This window comes from Camponotus floridanus, unplaced genomic scaffold, assembly GCF_003227725.1.
Source record: "Camponotus floridanus strain SB8 unplaced genomic scaffold, Cflo_v7.5 scaffold23, whole genome shotgun sequence".
Taxonomy (NCBI): Eukaryota; Metazoa; Arthropoda; class Insecta; order Hymenoptera; family Formicidae; genus Camponotus; species Camponotus floridanus.
The window spans coordinates 1,929,598-1,948,838 of record NW_020229359.1 but is presented as its reverse complement, the minus strand read 5'-3'; the positions used below and the strand labels follow the sequence as shown (position 1 = coordinate 1,948,838).

Genomic DNA, 19,241 nt, shown 5'->3' with positions numbered 1-19,241 from the left:
CTATTTTTTTTTTATATCTTACTGATTTGAAAATAAAATTTTTTTTCTAACATACATATATGCATATATAAATTATTAAAACTTATCGAAAATGTAAAATGGTCTACCATTATATAAAAAAATATTTTAATGATAGAAAATCTGAATAAAAAATGATTGATTTTTAATTCATGTTAATTTGTTTGAGAACGAATACAAACTATTAATCATTTATTACTGATAAATGATTGAAAATTTAAAGTTTTTAAAGTGAAAACATGTGAATAATGAATAATAAACTATATATATTCTTATTTATAATTAAACAATGATTTTTTTGCTGATTTTTTCTCATGAAAAAAAACTTTCAAATTTATTAAAGAATCTATTATTAAATTATTACTTAACCAGTGATTTATTGAATTTAAATTTGCTAATTACTACAGCTGCAATGTAAGCACAATTATAATGATTAACACTGCGAGTAATTTAAATTGTAAATAGTTTAGATTAATTGAACATTATTTAGTAATTATATTCTCTTTCAACATTGGTGGAAAGAGAAAATTGAAATTAGCAAGATCAAACAGAAATTACACTAATGCTATTAAACGTAGCATCCATAGAAATAACTATATGTGTACGATATTTACGTCGTTTTCTATTTATAAAAAATTCACACGCGCAGTGCGTCGCACGTGCCAAGTACTTTGTTTCTAGATAATTATATCGTAATTAATCGGATAATCGGAACTCTTTGATCTTTCATGCAATTCAAAATTCTTCCCGGTCAATTCTCGGAATATTGAACTATCATCAATCATCTATATTATATATATATATATATATATATATATATATATATATTGTATATATTATATATATTATATATATTATATATATATTGTATTAAAAATTGAAGACAAAATTACATAAATATGATTATTTTGCTTTTATCTTGTAAATATAGGAGCAAAATAAATTAGCAAAATAATTTTAAATTAATAATAATAATTTAATATTTAATATAGTAAAATAATTTAATATTTAATATTATAAAAATTATGAAAATAAATTAATTTAATATTTAATATTTTAAATTTAATGCGATGCAGTTTATAAACAATGATTTTGTCAAATTTTATTTTATTTCGTTGCCTTATATATTTGCAGCATAAAATGCTATTTACACATACTTTCGCAATGTCACGTTATTTAATTTTAGAATCTTTTTTGCAATTCAATCTAAGCCATTCAATGACCTTTTATTTATATATTTTGATTTATTATATATGATTGATAATAACGAGAAGTTAAAAAAACAGTTTAAACGAATAATTGCGATGGGACCAAACAAAAATCGAGTAAACAAAAGCAATACTGACAATAAAATAACAAAATTTATTTAAATAGTTATATTCCTGGCAAATATACGTATTTGCTTGGCAGTATATAATAATGTGTGCACGTATGGATATGATGTAACAAAATTACAAATCTTAGCATTCATAATACAAATGAATATATAGTGCGATGATTTAATCATATGAGATAACGTACATCCTAGATGAAATTTACATGCTATAATATTTTTACACATTATGTAAAATGGAGGAAAATATTCGTAAGTTTACAGGTTCAAAAAACATATAATTAAATTATTTTTAAATTACGCATTTTATTTTACATACACACATATGATTCAAACAGATTATTTTCTCATCTGAATTTCTATTCCATTTATTTACGCGATATAAAACGGATGTGTATCACCGTGAAATTAAGCTCGCGATTCACGAAACTCTTCGGAAATTATTTCCGGTAATTTCCGGTTATAATTTTAATCGGGCATTAATTATTTCGGCTCCGACAAAATTCAAGTTAATCGGCTCGGTCTTTTCTACTCTTTTTTTACAAACAGCTATTCGCTCGCTCTCCTTGACAAACCGACGAGCTTGTCCCGATATAAAACACTCGTCGGCCCGAAAGCATCGCTGTGTACCATTTTAATTGCACTTTAATCTGCGCTGCCCGTTGTGTTGGACGTTCCGTGTCTCTCGCGCATAATTACCAGCAAGCATAACAGTATGAATGTATATAAGGCACCTAATGTATATAAGTTCACCTAATTACAACGGCCGGTCATATGCACGTATATATGAAATAATACAGTGCTTATAAATAATAGATCAGAAAAAGTCTTTTACTTGTTTGTAAAATAGATTAATTTATAATTATTTACGTAGAACTATTATGCATTGATTTAGTGCACTCATCTACTACAGGTTGTTATCAAGAGGAAGTTAAAGTAAAATAAAAGCGTAAACAATAGTAAGAGTGTGTTCCGTGTTAGGTGTATGTTCTATGGACCTATATACTCTTTATCTAAAATTAAATTAAAAAAAGAGGTAATAGGTATTTACTTGAGGCACTCAACTGTCTGCACGTTTCTTTATTTTTTTTTATTTTATCTAAAGTACTGCTTTACTTTTTCAAACTTTTTCAATTTCAATTTATAGAAATACAATATTTATATGTTTCTTCACTTCATACTTTGTTTCTGTCCGATCATACCTGAGTTCGTTCTACTGTCAGTTTCGAATGCTGAATGATAAATATATTAATCTTGTATGTCTTTAATTCTAGAAAAGATTGTTATTTATAAATAAAATAATGTTCGTTTTATTAATTTTTATCTCAATAATTTAAATGAAATATTCAATATTGTATTATATTAAGATTTACATACAATCGTTATTAAATGTAAATTAAAATTGCTCCAAAAACAATGAACTGTTATTGTTCTTCGCTTTATCAATTATATTTAATAAAAATAAATAATTTTTATTATTTAATTCTTAAATTTTTATTTATATTTTATTAATTACATAATCTACATAATATAAAATAATTTTAAATTACATAATCTACATAATATAAAATAATTTTAACAATTATAATTATAGTTTTTTTTTGTTAATATTTAGTTGATTTCATATATTTTTGATTACAATTTTATAAAATAAATTTATATATATATATATTTTTCAATATTTTTTGTACAATAATTTAGACAATAATTTATTTTGCACAATAATGTATAGACTTGAACTTGTTTTTTTTTTTCTAAATTTTACTAACGAAATTATCTTCTATGTTGAAAAATAAAAAAATATTAAATATTTTTTATCAGAGCAATAAATAAGCAAATAATTAGCATTTATTATGCTATATCATTATTTTTCATGATGTCAAATCAATGTTTCGAAATATGTTGTCATATTAGGTACACGTGATTCATACGGTCTTTAAACATAATTTATGATTGGCTAGATTTAAACTCTTATATTTCAAAATAAGTAAAGTGAGTCATCGTACCAAGCACAAATAAATAATAAATTAACAAAATATAAATATTATACAAATTACTCACTTCTCTCCTCTGATTGCTCCGTCGTCGGAGCCTGATGGCTTCCCCCGTTCTCCACTTCTTTTATTTGTCCTTTGCTGCTTCTTTATTGCCCTCACTTGCGGTAAATACGATTAATTACAATCGCGCGCGCACTCATGACCAAGATACGGTAATCGTGCAGCACTCCTAATTTTAATCGCGTACACGCGACTTGTTCTTTATTTTATATTGCAACGCAAGAATGCGAAAATTATGATTACGTGAAACTATGTATATCTACTCGATCATAGAAAGTTGCGCAGTCGAATTTACATAATGTTATCTTGGTTGCAAATGAACAGCGTACACATGCATTTTATGGTAATATTACATTTCTCGTTTATACCTAATTTTAATTGTACTAGTCATATTATATTTCATATTTTTTCGCACTTTGGGAGATATGTAATGTACGATGACACGCAGAGCGTTACCTTCCCGTTCGAATTTCATCGAAACAATAACAACCGCAATACACATTATAATGCGATCATCTTGTTATCATTTTTGCGATTAAACTCGAGGGAAGGAGACGAGAATACTCCGAGCGCTCGTAAAGGGATATAAACAATAACACGCTATTGTTGACATTCTCTCGACGATATTCGAACGAAGCTAACGCTATGTATGTCGTATTATCTCTCTCAAAATACGATTATGAAAAATATTAGAAAATATCGCAAATGCAATTATTCTTTAAAATTATAAAATTATAAAATGAATTATGAGAGATAAAAATGTGCTATATAATATATATTTATTAATAGTAGAGAGATAGCATTGTATGAATTTGGCAGTTAAACAAATCGTAGTTTCCTGTAATAATGATTTTTTTTATTTTTTAATTTTTTTATATAATATATATTATTTTTTTATATATAATATATATTATTTTTTATATATAAAGTGTAGGTTGTGTGCGATTAATATTGAGAATATTGTGTAAAGTAAATCACACGATGTCGTATTTTGATGATTAGAGTGCGTGATTATATTATTAATTAATTTTTATTAATTAATATTTAACCGGATTTTCGCGAGTGAGAAAAAGCCATAAACAAGCAGCAAAGGATAAATAAGAGAGGAGAAGAAAGCCCGGAAAGAACGACGATGGAGTAATTGACAGTAATGAACAGTGAGTAATTTATAATTTTGTTAATTTGTTATATATTGTTTTTAAAAGTTACTGTTGATGGCGTAATGTCCCATTAAAACGAAGAGATTTTTACAGCTACAAAAGCTCGTTTAATTCTCGTATTTGAGTTTAATGAATGTTGAAAGAGCTTGCTGTGCTTTTGTAACGAATAATATACCTGTTAAGAAATCTCCGTATCGTTGATATAAATAAGATATCTCTTAAAAGAAATGATTAGTGCGTTTTATTTTTGAATTTCTCTCTACTCTGTATTATGAAGTAAAATTTCTTTTTATCGAATTTCTCTTTGCAAAGTAGTCGGCGAATGAACTTTTGCGCTTTCCTCGCACTTTTAACCAAATGGAATTTGTCGAATTTGTTATACACTTTCGCGTTCGTGGAGGAAATACAAGAAAGTTCACGATGTTCGAAAGAAACCGCATTCTTTCTATCGTTTTTTGAATTTCGACAAATAGACAGGAACCGTCAAATGACGACTTTCTTGTGGAAATAAGGCAGACAGAAACTTTTTGCTGTGACTTACTGCCAGACGTAAGAAGCACGACTATGTAGATTTTTCTTGAAGATTTACTTTTATGGAGCTCGCAGAAAGCGGTTTCATCTCCGGAAAAAGCTCTTTCGACGAAAAACCTCGTCGATTTGTGATCTCGCTCCCCATGTTTTAAGATATTTACAGAAAAGAAAAAAGAACACTTCCTATCTTTATAAGAAATAAAGTTTTAAGCGTGTATATAATTATAAATGAATACATATAAATGAATAAATAGTTGATTATCATTCCGATCACTCCGATTTCACACGAGAATTTTTACATATGTGATTCTCGCACATATTTAATAATTAAAATAATAGATTTTATATATATATGTATATAATAAAAAAATAATTTTATACATGATAAAACTCAATTCTTCAATCATAAATATTATTTTATAAAGCTACATTTCTACAGATAACTTGTAAAGAAAAATTATTTAAATTAATATATGCTTTTTTTCTTGCATATATTAAAAAATTATTATTATTATCTTTTTGTGATCTTTTTTATGATATAGAACAATCGTTAATATTGATTACCACAATTTGATTTCATGAAATGTGAATAAAGAAATTTTTCATAGTACATACATAAACTTGAATATTGTAAACTGAAAATCTACAAGAATTACAACAGGTATAGCGTTGTGATACATAATTATTTATTATTAAGCATTGTTCCATATAAAATAATATATATACATATATAATTATAAATAATATATTTGATAAGAAGCAATTACAAACATTGCTTGGCATGAATTATATAATTGAATTTCTTGCGATAAAAAGCTAAGAACATTTTTCACAAAAACATTTAGAAACGATTAGTGAAACAATACCTTTTTGTGAAAATGAAATAGGGAACGAAACGATTTTCGTAATAATCGAGATTCTCTGAATGATCAGTCGTATTTGTTAGTGAAGTATGTATCTATAGCGAATATAAAGGCAGCTATGATCGCGAAAGAACCGGCCGCAACCATTTGATCGCTATATTCCTCTAGATACGCGTGAATCAGATTAGTCGAGAAATTGTCCCAGTCGTGAATCAGGATGAGGCCGGCGATGCAGCACAGAATCGCTCCCATCGATGTAAAAATGAGAGCCTGCAAAATAAAAGAATAGTGTATTTGCTATTTGTCGAAAAAAAAAAAGAAATGTATCCACTTGTCACAATTTGGCATTGTTATAACTATTTATGCACGTTAAAATTCATCAAATAGCAATATAATGAAATTAGTGAAAAGATGACAAGTTGGATTTTCAGAATAGAATCTTTTTTTCAAAAGTTTTTTATATGTGAAAAAATATATATTTATTCAAAAGTTTTTTATATATGAAAAAATATATATTTATTTAGTGTGAAATATAAATCTCTTCGTGTTTGATTTTTCTATTGCATTTGAAGTTTGAAACAATGGAATTTTTAGATTTTTGGCCGACGTCATCCTAGATCGAATCGAATTTAAATAATTCTATATATATAGAATACAGACAATCTGAGAAATTGAAGCAGCAACGACAGAATTTTATTTGATGCATTTTTTAATATTTTGCTAAATCGGAGAACAAATTAATTCTTGGATTCTTGATACATAATTTAAAATTTTCTTTTTATGCATGTGATTTATATCGAAAAGAAAACTGTATTTCTTCTCAACTATTTTTTTCTAAACAAAGATATCTTTCTTTTTAATAATTATCTATGTTATAAATCATATTTATCGAGTAAATTGCTTTCATTTATGAAGGAAATAGCAATATTTCGTATTTTAACTCACCGTTTTTTTCGGCAATCGTTCGCCTAATAAATGACTCATAATAAGAATCGCGTTTATAAGAATATAACCGCATACTGCCACATAAAATATCGCTATATGATGAATATTAGTCGGTCGAAATTGATTCTGTTGAAATGGTCCTGCCACCAATCCTGCTGCAATGACGCAAAAAATCTATAACATTTAATATGTGATTGTTACTAAAAAAATATTCGTTATAATTATTATTAAGGAAAATATTTGTTATATTTTCTAGAACAACTCAATTAAATTTATTTATCACAATTAAAAATTTTTTTAAAATATAATTTTATTAAATATATATAGTATTTAACATATTAATAATAACAATATTAAAATATATTAATAACAATAATATTTATTAAATAATAATTATTCTATAACATAAAAATTATTTATTCTATTAATTATAGACAACATAGAGAGTATTGCATTAAAGAATGTAACAATATTTTCGATATTTATGTTATAAGTTGAGAGACTTTGTATGCAAAGTATGTATTTTTTATTAAAATACAAATAATATATTACTAACAATAATTATTTTGTATATTTAAAATAGAGATGCAAGGATAAAAAATGATTATATATAATTTAATGATTATTTTTGCGGAATTTTGAAGTTTATGTTAGTACCAAAATATAAAGAAAGATATTTAAAAATAAAAAAAGACATTTAAATTTTGTTTCTATCGAAAGATTAAGAAGATTATATTTTCATCATGCGTAATATATTTTTAGAAATCGTTATTTAAGATCGCAATAATTTGCATTCTCACCAGTTCGATAATTTTGCAAAAAAATGGTGCTTCTTTAAGATATCCTTTCAATCTCGTTAGGAGGGTGGATGCAGAAGTCTCTTCAGCCATTTTTAAATCCCTTTTTCTATTATGTAATACTCCTTTAATTTGATAGACACGCACACCTTATAATTACTGTAATGAAATATTCGTCGACATACATTCGAGGTATAACGATGACTGTTTCCAGCTACGCTGAGAAACGCTCCACCCAACTATTGACCTGTCGCTAGTCAGTAGTCACACTGGCTAACATTAAATCCACTAAGTCCCCACTTCCTTGCTACTTAAATGCATTTAATGCGTTATTGTAACAGTTCTTGGTACTCAACCTTGGCGGAGGGTCTGAGATGATCTGTGCCCCACATCTCCCCCTTTTTCTCTCCGAAGATGGACTTTATGCAAATATTCATGAATACAGATGAATCGCGTGAATAAAAATAACTTCTTGATATCAAGTTGTTTACACTTAATAAGAATTTTAAATATATTTCATGCGCAATAAATATACAAATAATATATTAATAAAAGTTTTTACTTTTTTTTTTAAATCTCTTAACGATTATATTATTTGCACTAATAAAATGTTACTCGCATCATTAAAACTGATTTCCGTATTATTAAAATTGATTTTGAAATTTGGAACAAGAATATATATTTTTGTGCAATTTTACTATTACGTACAATTTTACTAATAATATAACAGAGAGATAAATCCGAAAGAGAGGTAAAGGTCCAGTATTGATTTGAAAATTATATTCTGAAAATGTATATTTATCGCTGAAAATTTTGCAGACGAGCAAACTGTGTCACGATCTGCTGAATTTTATGGCAATGTAAAAGATAAAGATAAAGAACAATTGTCTAAAGTGACTAATCATGAAATGCAGTGAATAATTTTGCATCTCATTGCATTGTGTTCGGATCGTTGCGGACGATTTTTTGTTGAAATCGAGTTCTTCTGCCATTGAATCGTCCCTTAGGGCCGTGTACTTTAATTAGGATACTTTAATTAAACAAAATTCACTTTGAAAAGAAGGAACCGTGTAAAACATTCCCGAATGGGAACCAGGCACGAAACACACGTACGATGTATACTTACACTGTCTACCCACGTTCATCTCATCGCCATGCTCGATTGCTGGCTTAATTTATCATAGCTTCTTCCGACTTCCTTTGCCGCCTCATCCTCCTGTCCTAGTCATTTTTCTTTGTTTTTTTATCGTTTAATTAATACCCTGCTTGCTTCCACTCTCACTGGACTATATAATTTACTGGAGTGGCCTTCAAATAGATGACCTAAGAAATAATTATATAGTTGAAGAATATTTATGTTTATTGTAATGTTTCTGACCTAATGATCTTCTATAATGAATTCGTTAAATGGAGAAGAGAAATAGACATCCTTCACCAGTTTAAAACTGTTTTTTTTTCAGGATATGGCCGCACATCACTGTAGTTTGTTATAAAAAAAACTCATTCCATTATGTTATGTAATGCTTCTATTCGTTGTGTCTGTTTTCGATTTGATCTTTGCTATGTTTTAAAGTTTTATGAGTTTTATTAAGTTAACACATTGTTGAGACATATCATTGAGACATATTCATTTCATGCATTGCATAGAATGAATTTTTGCGAAATCGTGACTATGCTATTTCAAAAATAAAATTATAAGAAATTATCTTTTATTTATGTAGTACAATATAATTTAAATACAGCTATACTCAGTAAACATTATATTTTATTTTATATATTTAAGTATACATATTGTGATCTCATTTAATGTTATAATTTCTTACACTGTAATTTTATTTTACTTTACCTTTGCTTTTACTAGTTTCTGCACATATTATTTTAACGCTATTTACAATGTATTTCGCAAGATTAAATGGGAGATACGCCATTAAAAGAAATTCAACTGTCGCGTCATGTATTTTTTTAATTGAATGTGTATGCGGCAAATCATCGATATAAAATACATATCATGTAAAATGTTTATGATTTCCACGGATAATGCATATAATTAAGGCAGATATAAATTTTAAAAAGAATATAGGATAATAAAAAAATTTCTATTTGATCTTAGACTGACTAAAAATGGATAAATCCACTCAAGTACATTATTTTCAATCGATTGCTATATATTTTACATCTGTAGTTATAATATTTAGTTTAATAATTAAATTAATTTTTAACAATTAATTTAATAATTTTTAATTAAATTAAATTAAATTTACATTTTCGTAGAAATTAAAAAAAAATTCTTCTCTAATGTGTTTTATATATAATGTGTTTTATATATAATACATATTTTGATTTCACATTATATAACTTTACATAATGTAACTTTCAGAAAGGCTTTTAGTGCTACTAATATTGCTAATAAAAATCGATTTTGTCGTCGTAATGCGTCATGTCCTCCTTTCATAAACTGCTTTAATTAAATACCGATTACCTATCGTGCTCCGAGAAAATGTAATCGGGCGTTATATCTCTCGCAGTTTAATAACGCCAAGATAGAAAGATCAGCAATTTTTGACATCGCTCGATCGTTTAACGTTTGTTAAATGAGTGAAATGTATTGTCGGGTGATTACGCGGCAAAGCCGATTTCTGAAGTGCCCGTGGGTGAAAGCTCTCCACCCGCTAATTAGTGCTTTCACTCCGTTTACGGTTGGGCCAACCTGTATATTTCCGTGGCACAAAATCGATGATCGCAATTTTCCCCGTCAAATCTCGTTCTTGGAGTAGATCGGCAAGTTACACGGAATTTTACAAAGCTTTTTACGAACTGTGCGGCTTTGACTGCACACTCGAATAAGGATCGCCGACTTGTCGGGACAATCGGTGAAAATATATTCTCGCAATGCGGTCCCGCATTGCACCCACAATACGCTATTGCCTGCATATTTATCTCCGAGAAAGCACGGGATCTCCATTGCAGCACATTTCAAAGAGACTCTGCTGTCAAGCATCTCAAGATGCCAGTTTCACCCATGTGAAAAGCCTCTACTCTGAAAAGCTTACGCGTGTTTTAGGATGTATTTTCAAGGGGAGAAACACAGTAAAAACTACACAATAAAAATAAAATGTTAATTATAACATTTTTCACATATCTTAGAAAGTCCACTCTAAATTTTAAGTTAAAATAACTCATTCGTATGTTACTTATTGACAAACTAAAAGTGTTAAATAATTGACACAATACTTTACATTTATTTTTGTTATTATGACTTTAAGTGTAATGTAAAAATAATATACAAATTAATTAAAAATTACATGAAAAAATAGTTACAAAAACTCGAAGAATTGTTGTAGGATATAATAGTAATTATTTTAACTTAAATTATTTGTAATAGAAACATTTGATTTTAATAAATTTGATTATTTTATATATCAAAGTTCAAGATTATTTGAAGATTTACTTTAACTTTTCTTAGAATATTAAATTGACTTTGAGTCATATTGATAGTTTAAAATGATTATATTAAAAATACTCCAAATAATATTTCATTTCTAAGAGACATATACAAAATGTTAAGTTATGAAATTGACATAAATGTAACACATGAAAACGTTATAAAAATAATGACATATAAGTCGTATGTTAATTTTACATTAAAGTATTAATCAAAACGTGGTAACACAAAAAAATTTTAACATATGGACGCACAATTTTTTACTGTGTACGTTTTTAATCCTGCACCGATCTTAGAGAGAGAAAGAACAATCTTTTCTAAATAAAGAACGTTGTTAAATTTAATTTTAATATTTTAGAATTATCATACAAAGCGATTCTCTCTCACATAAATAACTACAAACAAGCAAAACTATAAACATGATTAATATTTTTCGTATTTATATAATAAATCTGATTATGTTTCTTCGACAAAATTTATATTGATTATGAGAGAGAGAGAGATGCTAGCAAAAATCAAGAAATAATAAAGAGATTATCACGACATGTAAACAGAACAAAATTTAAAACAATTCACTTCTTCAACAGCTTAAAGATAATGTTAAAAGAAAATGTTAAAGATATTCCGTTATATTATGTCGTTTGATTAATTATTCATGTCGGCTTTGATTTCTAGAAAGAACCGGTTTTACTTAATGACACTTGCTCATCTTGTTTTATCCGATGGCCGGTGTTAATCAGATTCACGGACGCATGTGACACTTTATCCGTGCGATCTTCGCTTTCATCCGATTAAGCGTATCCTATTTGAACGGCAACCTAGATCCTGTCGTTACACTCATGCTAATACAATGTATTATTATGTATACACAAGATAATTTCTCTCGAATGACGAGACTGGCAATTATCCGTAATATTTATTTTTATCACACACGCTAACCTTATTTCACATTAATAACGATAACTGGCACTTTCACGTTACCGTATTGATCTGCCCTTGATCTCTAATAGGATAATCAGCGTATACTTTTACTCTCGTATATGTGTCTTCATTTTGATAGAAGAAGCAGGAACAAATATCTATATTTTCGCGTCACAACATATAATTTTCTTTAGAGAGAAAAGCCATAATTTCAAAAAAATGTGCACTTTAATACTTTATAATTTATTAATACACATCCGATATTTGAAATAGCCAAATGATTCTCGAGAAATAATTATAAATATAATAAAATAATATAATATAATAATATAATAAAAATATAATAATATAATTATATAATATAATAATATAATATATAATTAATATAATATAATAATATAATATAATAATATAATTATATAATATAATAATATAATAAAATGATATAATAATTAATATAATATAATATAATATAATAATTAATATAATATAATAAATATAATAAAAATAATTGAAATATAATGATAATAGATAATTTAATAGAAAACGTGTGTTATAATCTTTACTACATTCTCTCCACGTAGGAAAGAGCTTATATTCGTATCTCTCTCTATTTCTCGCTACCTCTCACCCTACTAGATATCGGTTATCGATCGATCAGTGAACTGCAGATGTAGCGTGCGTGGTGGATGCAGGTGCAGCCGCAAATCCCCTCTCGACAAAGCAGTGACTTAAGTCTTGATCGCGCATTTCCCCCCTTTTCAAAAGCTCTTTGATGAGCATGTTTACGATATCCGTGTAAACCCGGCAACTTTGTTCAGTGTTTAATTTAACGGAGAGAATTCGTAGTTCCTTGATTTCATTATCCAATGTCGACACGAGTTTTCATCCTATCGACCATGCTGACCACGACAATTCACCTAGAGAATGTAATCTGCCGACATTTATGCGATTAAATCATGATTTGTGTGTGTAAAATGGATAAAGTGGTTAATAAAATCACGATATGAGATTGTCGAAATAAGCGAGCGTATGTAAGGTTTAATATATTATGCCACAAATAACGCGAATAACAAAATCCAACTAAATTTCTCTCTTTCCCTTTCTCACACAAGTTATTAAGTATGTCATTTCATGCGCAACACATTAATGCAAAAATTATATTTTTTAAATGTAATGCAGTTTGCAACTCCCAACATTGTAGAAACTTGTTTTTGCATCGATTTTTATATTATTTCTCCCTTGCCACTTGATTTACATCATTGCGTACCAATTTCTGCTATTGAAATATTCTGGACAATAGTTATTACATTAAATGATATACACTGAGGGAAAAATTTTTTTAAATCAAATAAATTTGTTTTCTTGAAACTTTTGCCTTAAATGCAAGGAATTGTTTATTTCATTTAAGCAAAAGCATTTAATTTTAATTAAATATGCATGTTATATTAAGTACATTATTTTCATTTATATATTTTTTATATTTAAATACTATTTTCGTAAAATATATACTATAATTTATTAAATTAAATATATCATTTTTTAAAATTAAAAAATTTAAAATGTTTGGGAATAAAAAATGCATTTTAATAAATATTTTGTAAAATTAAAATAAAAATATTTAATTAAAAATTATATTTTTTTAAGCATATATATTTTTTTAAACATATGTAAATAAATACTTAACTTAAGCAAACAGACGTTTTGAATACAAGTAAATATGTGATTAGTACCCACCGAATAAATAACTTTCTTGAGTTAACTAAAATTTTTTTATTTCAAGATAATTTTTTCCTCAGTGTAATAATACGATGATTAATAGTAAATACGATTCGTTTGAATGAATCGGAATTATTTTCATAATGTGCAATATTTTCTCGGCGAATTTCGTTTTGCGAATTCTAGTTACATATATATCTTTGGCGTTAGGAATGACCCACGGCAAAACCGCATCTAACAATGCGAAGCACATTCAATTTCTGGGATGCACGTGGACAAAGTTATGCTGCACCGAAACTTTCGACGATGGCAGGGAAGTTCTCGACCTAGTGCGCGTACGTTTATGGTCGAGTTGCGATCAAAAAAGGAAATTGTGAAACTTATGTACAAATTTGACACTCTATTTTATTTATTAAATTAATGCAGGAATTATATTTCTTAGTACAGAATTTTTATAATATACAAACTGATTGTATGTCTTATTTTTTTGTTTGTAATAATAATAATAATATTAATAATAATAATAATAATTATTATTATTATTATTATTTTATTTCAAGTCCTAAAAAATACATTTGAAAAAATGATTGTCAACCGTTCTTAGTGTGATTTTCTTTTTTTACTTGTAATTGAACTAATTAAAAATTATGGTATATTTACAAAATTGAAACGAAAAATGAAAAGAAACAGAAATTTACTAATATTTTAAAGATATATCTCTCATATAAATCTAATTATAATATATTTTCTAACTAAAGAAATGTGATAAAGATAATAAGTTTTTAAAAAATCTTTTTATCTGCCACATGAAAGAAAAGAGGGAGAAGGGAACATGAAGGGAGGGAGGAGAGATAGAGAAAGGAAAAGAGACAAGTATCAAATAAAGTACATAGTATTCATAAAGTAAAGCATACGGAATGTACATAAGCTTTTATTTTGTGATCACGAATCATTAAATTTATATTAATTAAATAAGTATCGGTTGATAAATTAAATCTATTTGCAAACGTATAAGTATATTTATTTTTCGTTGTGGCCATGACGTGATTGGTAATGTTTGCATCCAATTGCAATCATTGCACTTAGCGTCCTTCCATTTAGAATTCCGATTCAAATGGGTCATCGAGCAAACGAGAATAGTTTGCATAATAATAGAGATGATTATTCTGACAACGGACGTTAAGATTTCATTGTCACGAGATATCATTTATCTGACATGAATTAATCATTAACATTGAAGTTACAGAATGAATTGGCTAAACATTGATTAAACCCTTGATTAAACTATTTAAATATTAGGAAATGTAATTATAATAGAAATAATATTCAATATATCATAATTTTCATCACTATAGTTGTTTGAATTCATCAATTCAATGTAGCACTGACAGTATCGACTATTCAATATATATAGAGTTATATCACGAAGATGCATGCAAAATATATTCGAGATATTCAACAAATTTCACTTTTATCTAAATTATTTTTAAATCGCAAATATGGAGTAAAAAAATAATATTTTTGATTTAATATAAATAAAATATATGATTAAACAAATGAATTTTGGTGAGTATTAAGGATCTAAATGATATTATCGGGAAATGTGATTTACTTTGTTTTTATAGAAATGTATTATAAGAATAATAAATTTAGATTAGTATTTTTTTATGATTTCGATTTTTTTTCTTCCAGAATTTATATATATATACATGCACATACACACAAAATAATATAAAATTTAAAATATTAGATTATTCGCTTTATTTATTTTTCTGGAGTCGAAAAAATGTGCTCTTACTTTGTACAAAAATACAATATCAAAATGCATATAGCGAGAATTCATTCATATTCTGAAGTTTTACGAAGGCCTTTCCAAAATGTGCAGAGGGAAAGAGAGAGTTTGTCGAATCCTTTTCTGTACAATGCCGAGCTTCTCATTAGATTAGCCGTCAGTTCTGCTATTATATACGTGCGATTCAGTGCACGCCGCATCGTGAACATATATGTATTATTTAGCACATGGTCGGGAATAACGATCCACGGAATGTACAATAATAATGCCACCGGGATTGGTAACATCTCGTGATACGTTGTGGCCCAATTTCACTCCGAGGTCAAGTGAGAAAGAATTTCTGTAATCGTTTGAAGCATGTGGAAGATTAACTGGGCGATTGCTGGCGAAAATAACGTTGATAATCACGAATAATTTTACTTCTTTTACAATTTTTTATTTAAACAAAAGAGTGCAGGTTGGTTATTTTAAAAATTGTAAGACTTAATGACGAAGTAAATCAATTAAAAACAATTAAGAGCGTAGTCTAAGAGGAAAATTATTCTGTTGAAAAAATTGGGAGATCTACATAATTATAATGTATTCTGTAATTTTGTAATTTCTGTAAATTTTGCGTAAATTTGAATATTCTCAGAATCAACCGGAATAATTATTAGCAACCAAATTTCTCTGAGAAATGAGATATATATATATATATATATATATATATATATATATATATATACACACACACATATATACAAGGTGTCCCATTTTAACTTTCAAGTCAAAATATCTTAAGTTTGTTGTTCGTCGTTTTTAATGAGTATATTTCGATTTTATTGCACTATATTTGCCTTAAAAAATCGACTTGAAAAAGTGGCTATGCAAGCTTAATAGCTTAATAGATTCCTTTACCAGATTCTGTATTTCTACTCATCTTTTTTATTTTCATGCCTGCTTTTGTTACACTTATTTTCTCTATTTTTTTATTTTTGCTCTTGTATTTTTACTTTCTTTTCTATTTCTTTGCCTGTTATTATATATTCTTCTGAGTGAATCGAAAAAATAGAATAATTATCGATAAAATTTATTTTAACAAAATACATATACAAATATATTTATATTATTTCTAATGTTAATGATTATTTCTAATGTTAATGAATGTTAATTTCATAATATTATAATATATGCACATTCTTTTTGATTGAAAATTTACAGACAAATTGAGTACTTGTTTGAAAAGTAAATAGTCAATAGTCATCAATTAAATACTTATATTGATTGAAAATTGTTTTTGAAGTTTTAGTCTCCAATGTTTCAAAAACACTTTTCAATCAATATAATCAATAGATATTTGTTTGCACACCTCTAAAAAAAAGTTATTCAAAAAATACTTTAACTTTTCGTTAGCCACTAATTTATACAAAAAAATGGTTTTCAACAAACAGAATAGATAGATTTTTATTTGCACATTTCCATACCAGTTTGAATTTTTGTTTAAACATTTGTTGAAAAAGAGTTAAAAAACAACTATTGTTTAAAAAAACAACTAGAAAAATCAACTTTACACTCAAAAAAGTTCAAATTTTGCAAAATTTTTTTCGTAACAGGTTTAATCCATAGATTTTCGTTTGTACATTTACAGACAAATTGAATTTTCATTTGCACGTAAGTAGAAATAAAGATATTTAAAAAAAAGGTTGGAAAGCTTTGTTTCACACTCAAAAAAGTTCAAATTTTCAAACAAAAAAAAGAAAGAATTATAAATCAAAATTCGAACTATATAAATGTTTAAGCAAAAATTTATTAAGCGTATTATAAGTCCATTGTGAATATAGATTTTGGCAAAATTTGAACTTTGTGAAATTAACTCCCGAGCTTTTTTCTAGTATGTTTTTTTCTATAAATGTACAAACAAGTACTTAATTTGTCTGTAAATATGCAATTAAAAAGAATGTATATATTATGTATATATTATATAATGTATATATATATATATATATTATAATATTATGGAATTAACATTCGTTAAAAATAATATTAAATATATTTGTATATTATATGTATTTTGTTAAAATAAATTTTATAGACAATTATTCTATTTTTCCGATTCCGAGCCGGAGAATGTATAACAGCAGGCAAAGAAATAGAAAAAATAAGTAAAAATATAGGAGCAGATAAATAAAAATAGAGAAAAGTGTAACTACAGAAGAAAAAAAATAAAGATTATTATTAAAAATTGATTAAAAATACAGATTTTGGCAAGGAAACGTCTATTAAGCTGGCATAGCCACTCGTTCGGGTCGATTTTTTTCAGGCAAACATGAAGCAATAAAATCGGATTCATTAAGAAATGACGAGCGACAAAATCATTGAAACATTATCGATCGAGATATTTGATTAATTCTCAATTTCATAATACTTTTTTAATATGGGATAACTTTGGGGATGCTTTTCAGAGTTTAAAAGTGAAGCACAAAAATCGGGAATAGATTAATTAATTACCAACAAATTTGGATTAAAGAAATATATCGGTTTTTTTTTGTTTTTTAAATTTATTTTAGTGGCTGTCACAGCTACTATTTTCTCCGAATCAGCTGGAGCAATAAAATCGAAAATATAGCAACAAATTAGCAACAAAGGAGCACTAAATTTATATATAAGTTTTATTCGATTGTGCTGAAGTGGTTGTGCCAGCTTAATATACATGATATTTTGACCCGAAAATTAAAAAGAAACCTCCTGTGTGTGTGTGTGTATTTATTTATGTGTACAGGAAAAATAGATTTCATTTAATATTATTACCAACTGTTTATTTTATTTAATTAAGTGTTACTAAATTATATTAGTTGTTATAGATCGATTATTAATGTCGATGTGTAATTAAGGAAAAAAAATATTGGAATTTGTCAATCGACATGGAATCAACCATGTTTAGTCATTCCTTCTAATTATAAAAGCTTATGATTATAACGTTGACATTTATCATGAAAACAAAAATTATAGCCAAAGAAGTTAGAAAAGTTTAGTTAGTTTTTAGGAAAGTTTTATGTTATATTTATATTTTCGTTACATAATGCATTTTGCTTTTAATGTGATCGAAAAATTACCCTCGAAAATTGAGATATATCTCGTGATTTTTGTTCAATTATTTTCGTAAGATTATCTTTTCATGTACACATTTAAGCACATATTAATTAGATTTTTATATTATATTTATTTTCTGTTGTTTCTCAGAATTCATAATTAATTTAAAAATACACATGTAGAGAATTTATACAGGGTGTCCCAGTTATCTTCCGTCATCTTTCAAAGACAGATTCCTGGGATCATCTGAAGACGATTTTTCCTCAACGAAAATGTCGAGGCACTAATAATTTTCGAATTATAAGTGATTGGAAATAAGGGGTTTTTCGTACACTAAGCTTTGCAGAAATAGAATATCAACAAAACCACATTCTTCGATTAATTTTAAATAGAGTTTACTTTAGTTGAGTTTTAATTTAAGACAAAGATATACGATGTCAAAAATCGGGAACATGCAAAAAGTGATGGCCTTCATTGACATATTCGCTGAGGAAAAATCGTCTTCAAATGATCCCAGGAATCTGTCTTTGAAAGATGACGGAAGATAACTGGGACACCCTGTATATTTAGCGGTTTATACGTTAACAATGTATT

The 19,241-nt window shown here is 26.9% G+C and overlaps 2 protein-coding genes across 4 annotated transcripts in view; one reads left to right on the top strand and one right to left on the bottom strand.

Annotated features, from left to right (window-relative positions):
* The window catches only part of LOC105249790 (SUN domain-containing ossification factor), a 45,958-nt gene that overhangs the window by 12,532 nt on the left and 14,185 nt on the right, over positions 1-19,241 (top strand). The gene's annotated exons all lie outside the window — the stretch shown is intronic.
* LOC105249779 lies at positions 5,835-8,013 on the bottom strand. Its single transcript, XM_011255517.3, has 4 exons — positions 7,890-8,013; positions 7,708-7,813; positions 6,908-7,081; positions 5,835-6,232 (listed from the first exon to the last, which is right to left on the bottom strand). Exons 2-4 carry the CDS (start codon positions 7,795-7,797, stop codon positions 6,029-6,031), a joined length of 468 nt encoding a protein of 155 aa, XP_011253819.1. The 5' UTR covers positions 7,798-7,813; positions 7,890-8,013; the 3' UTR covers positions 5,835-6,028.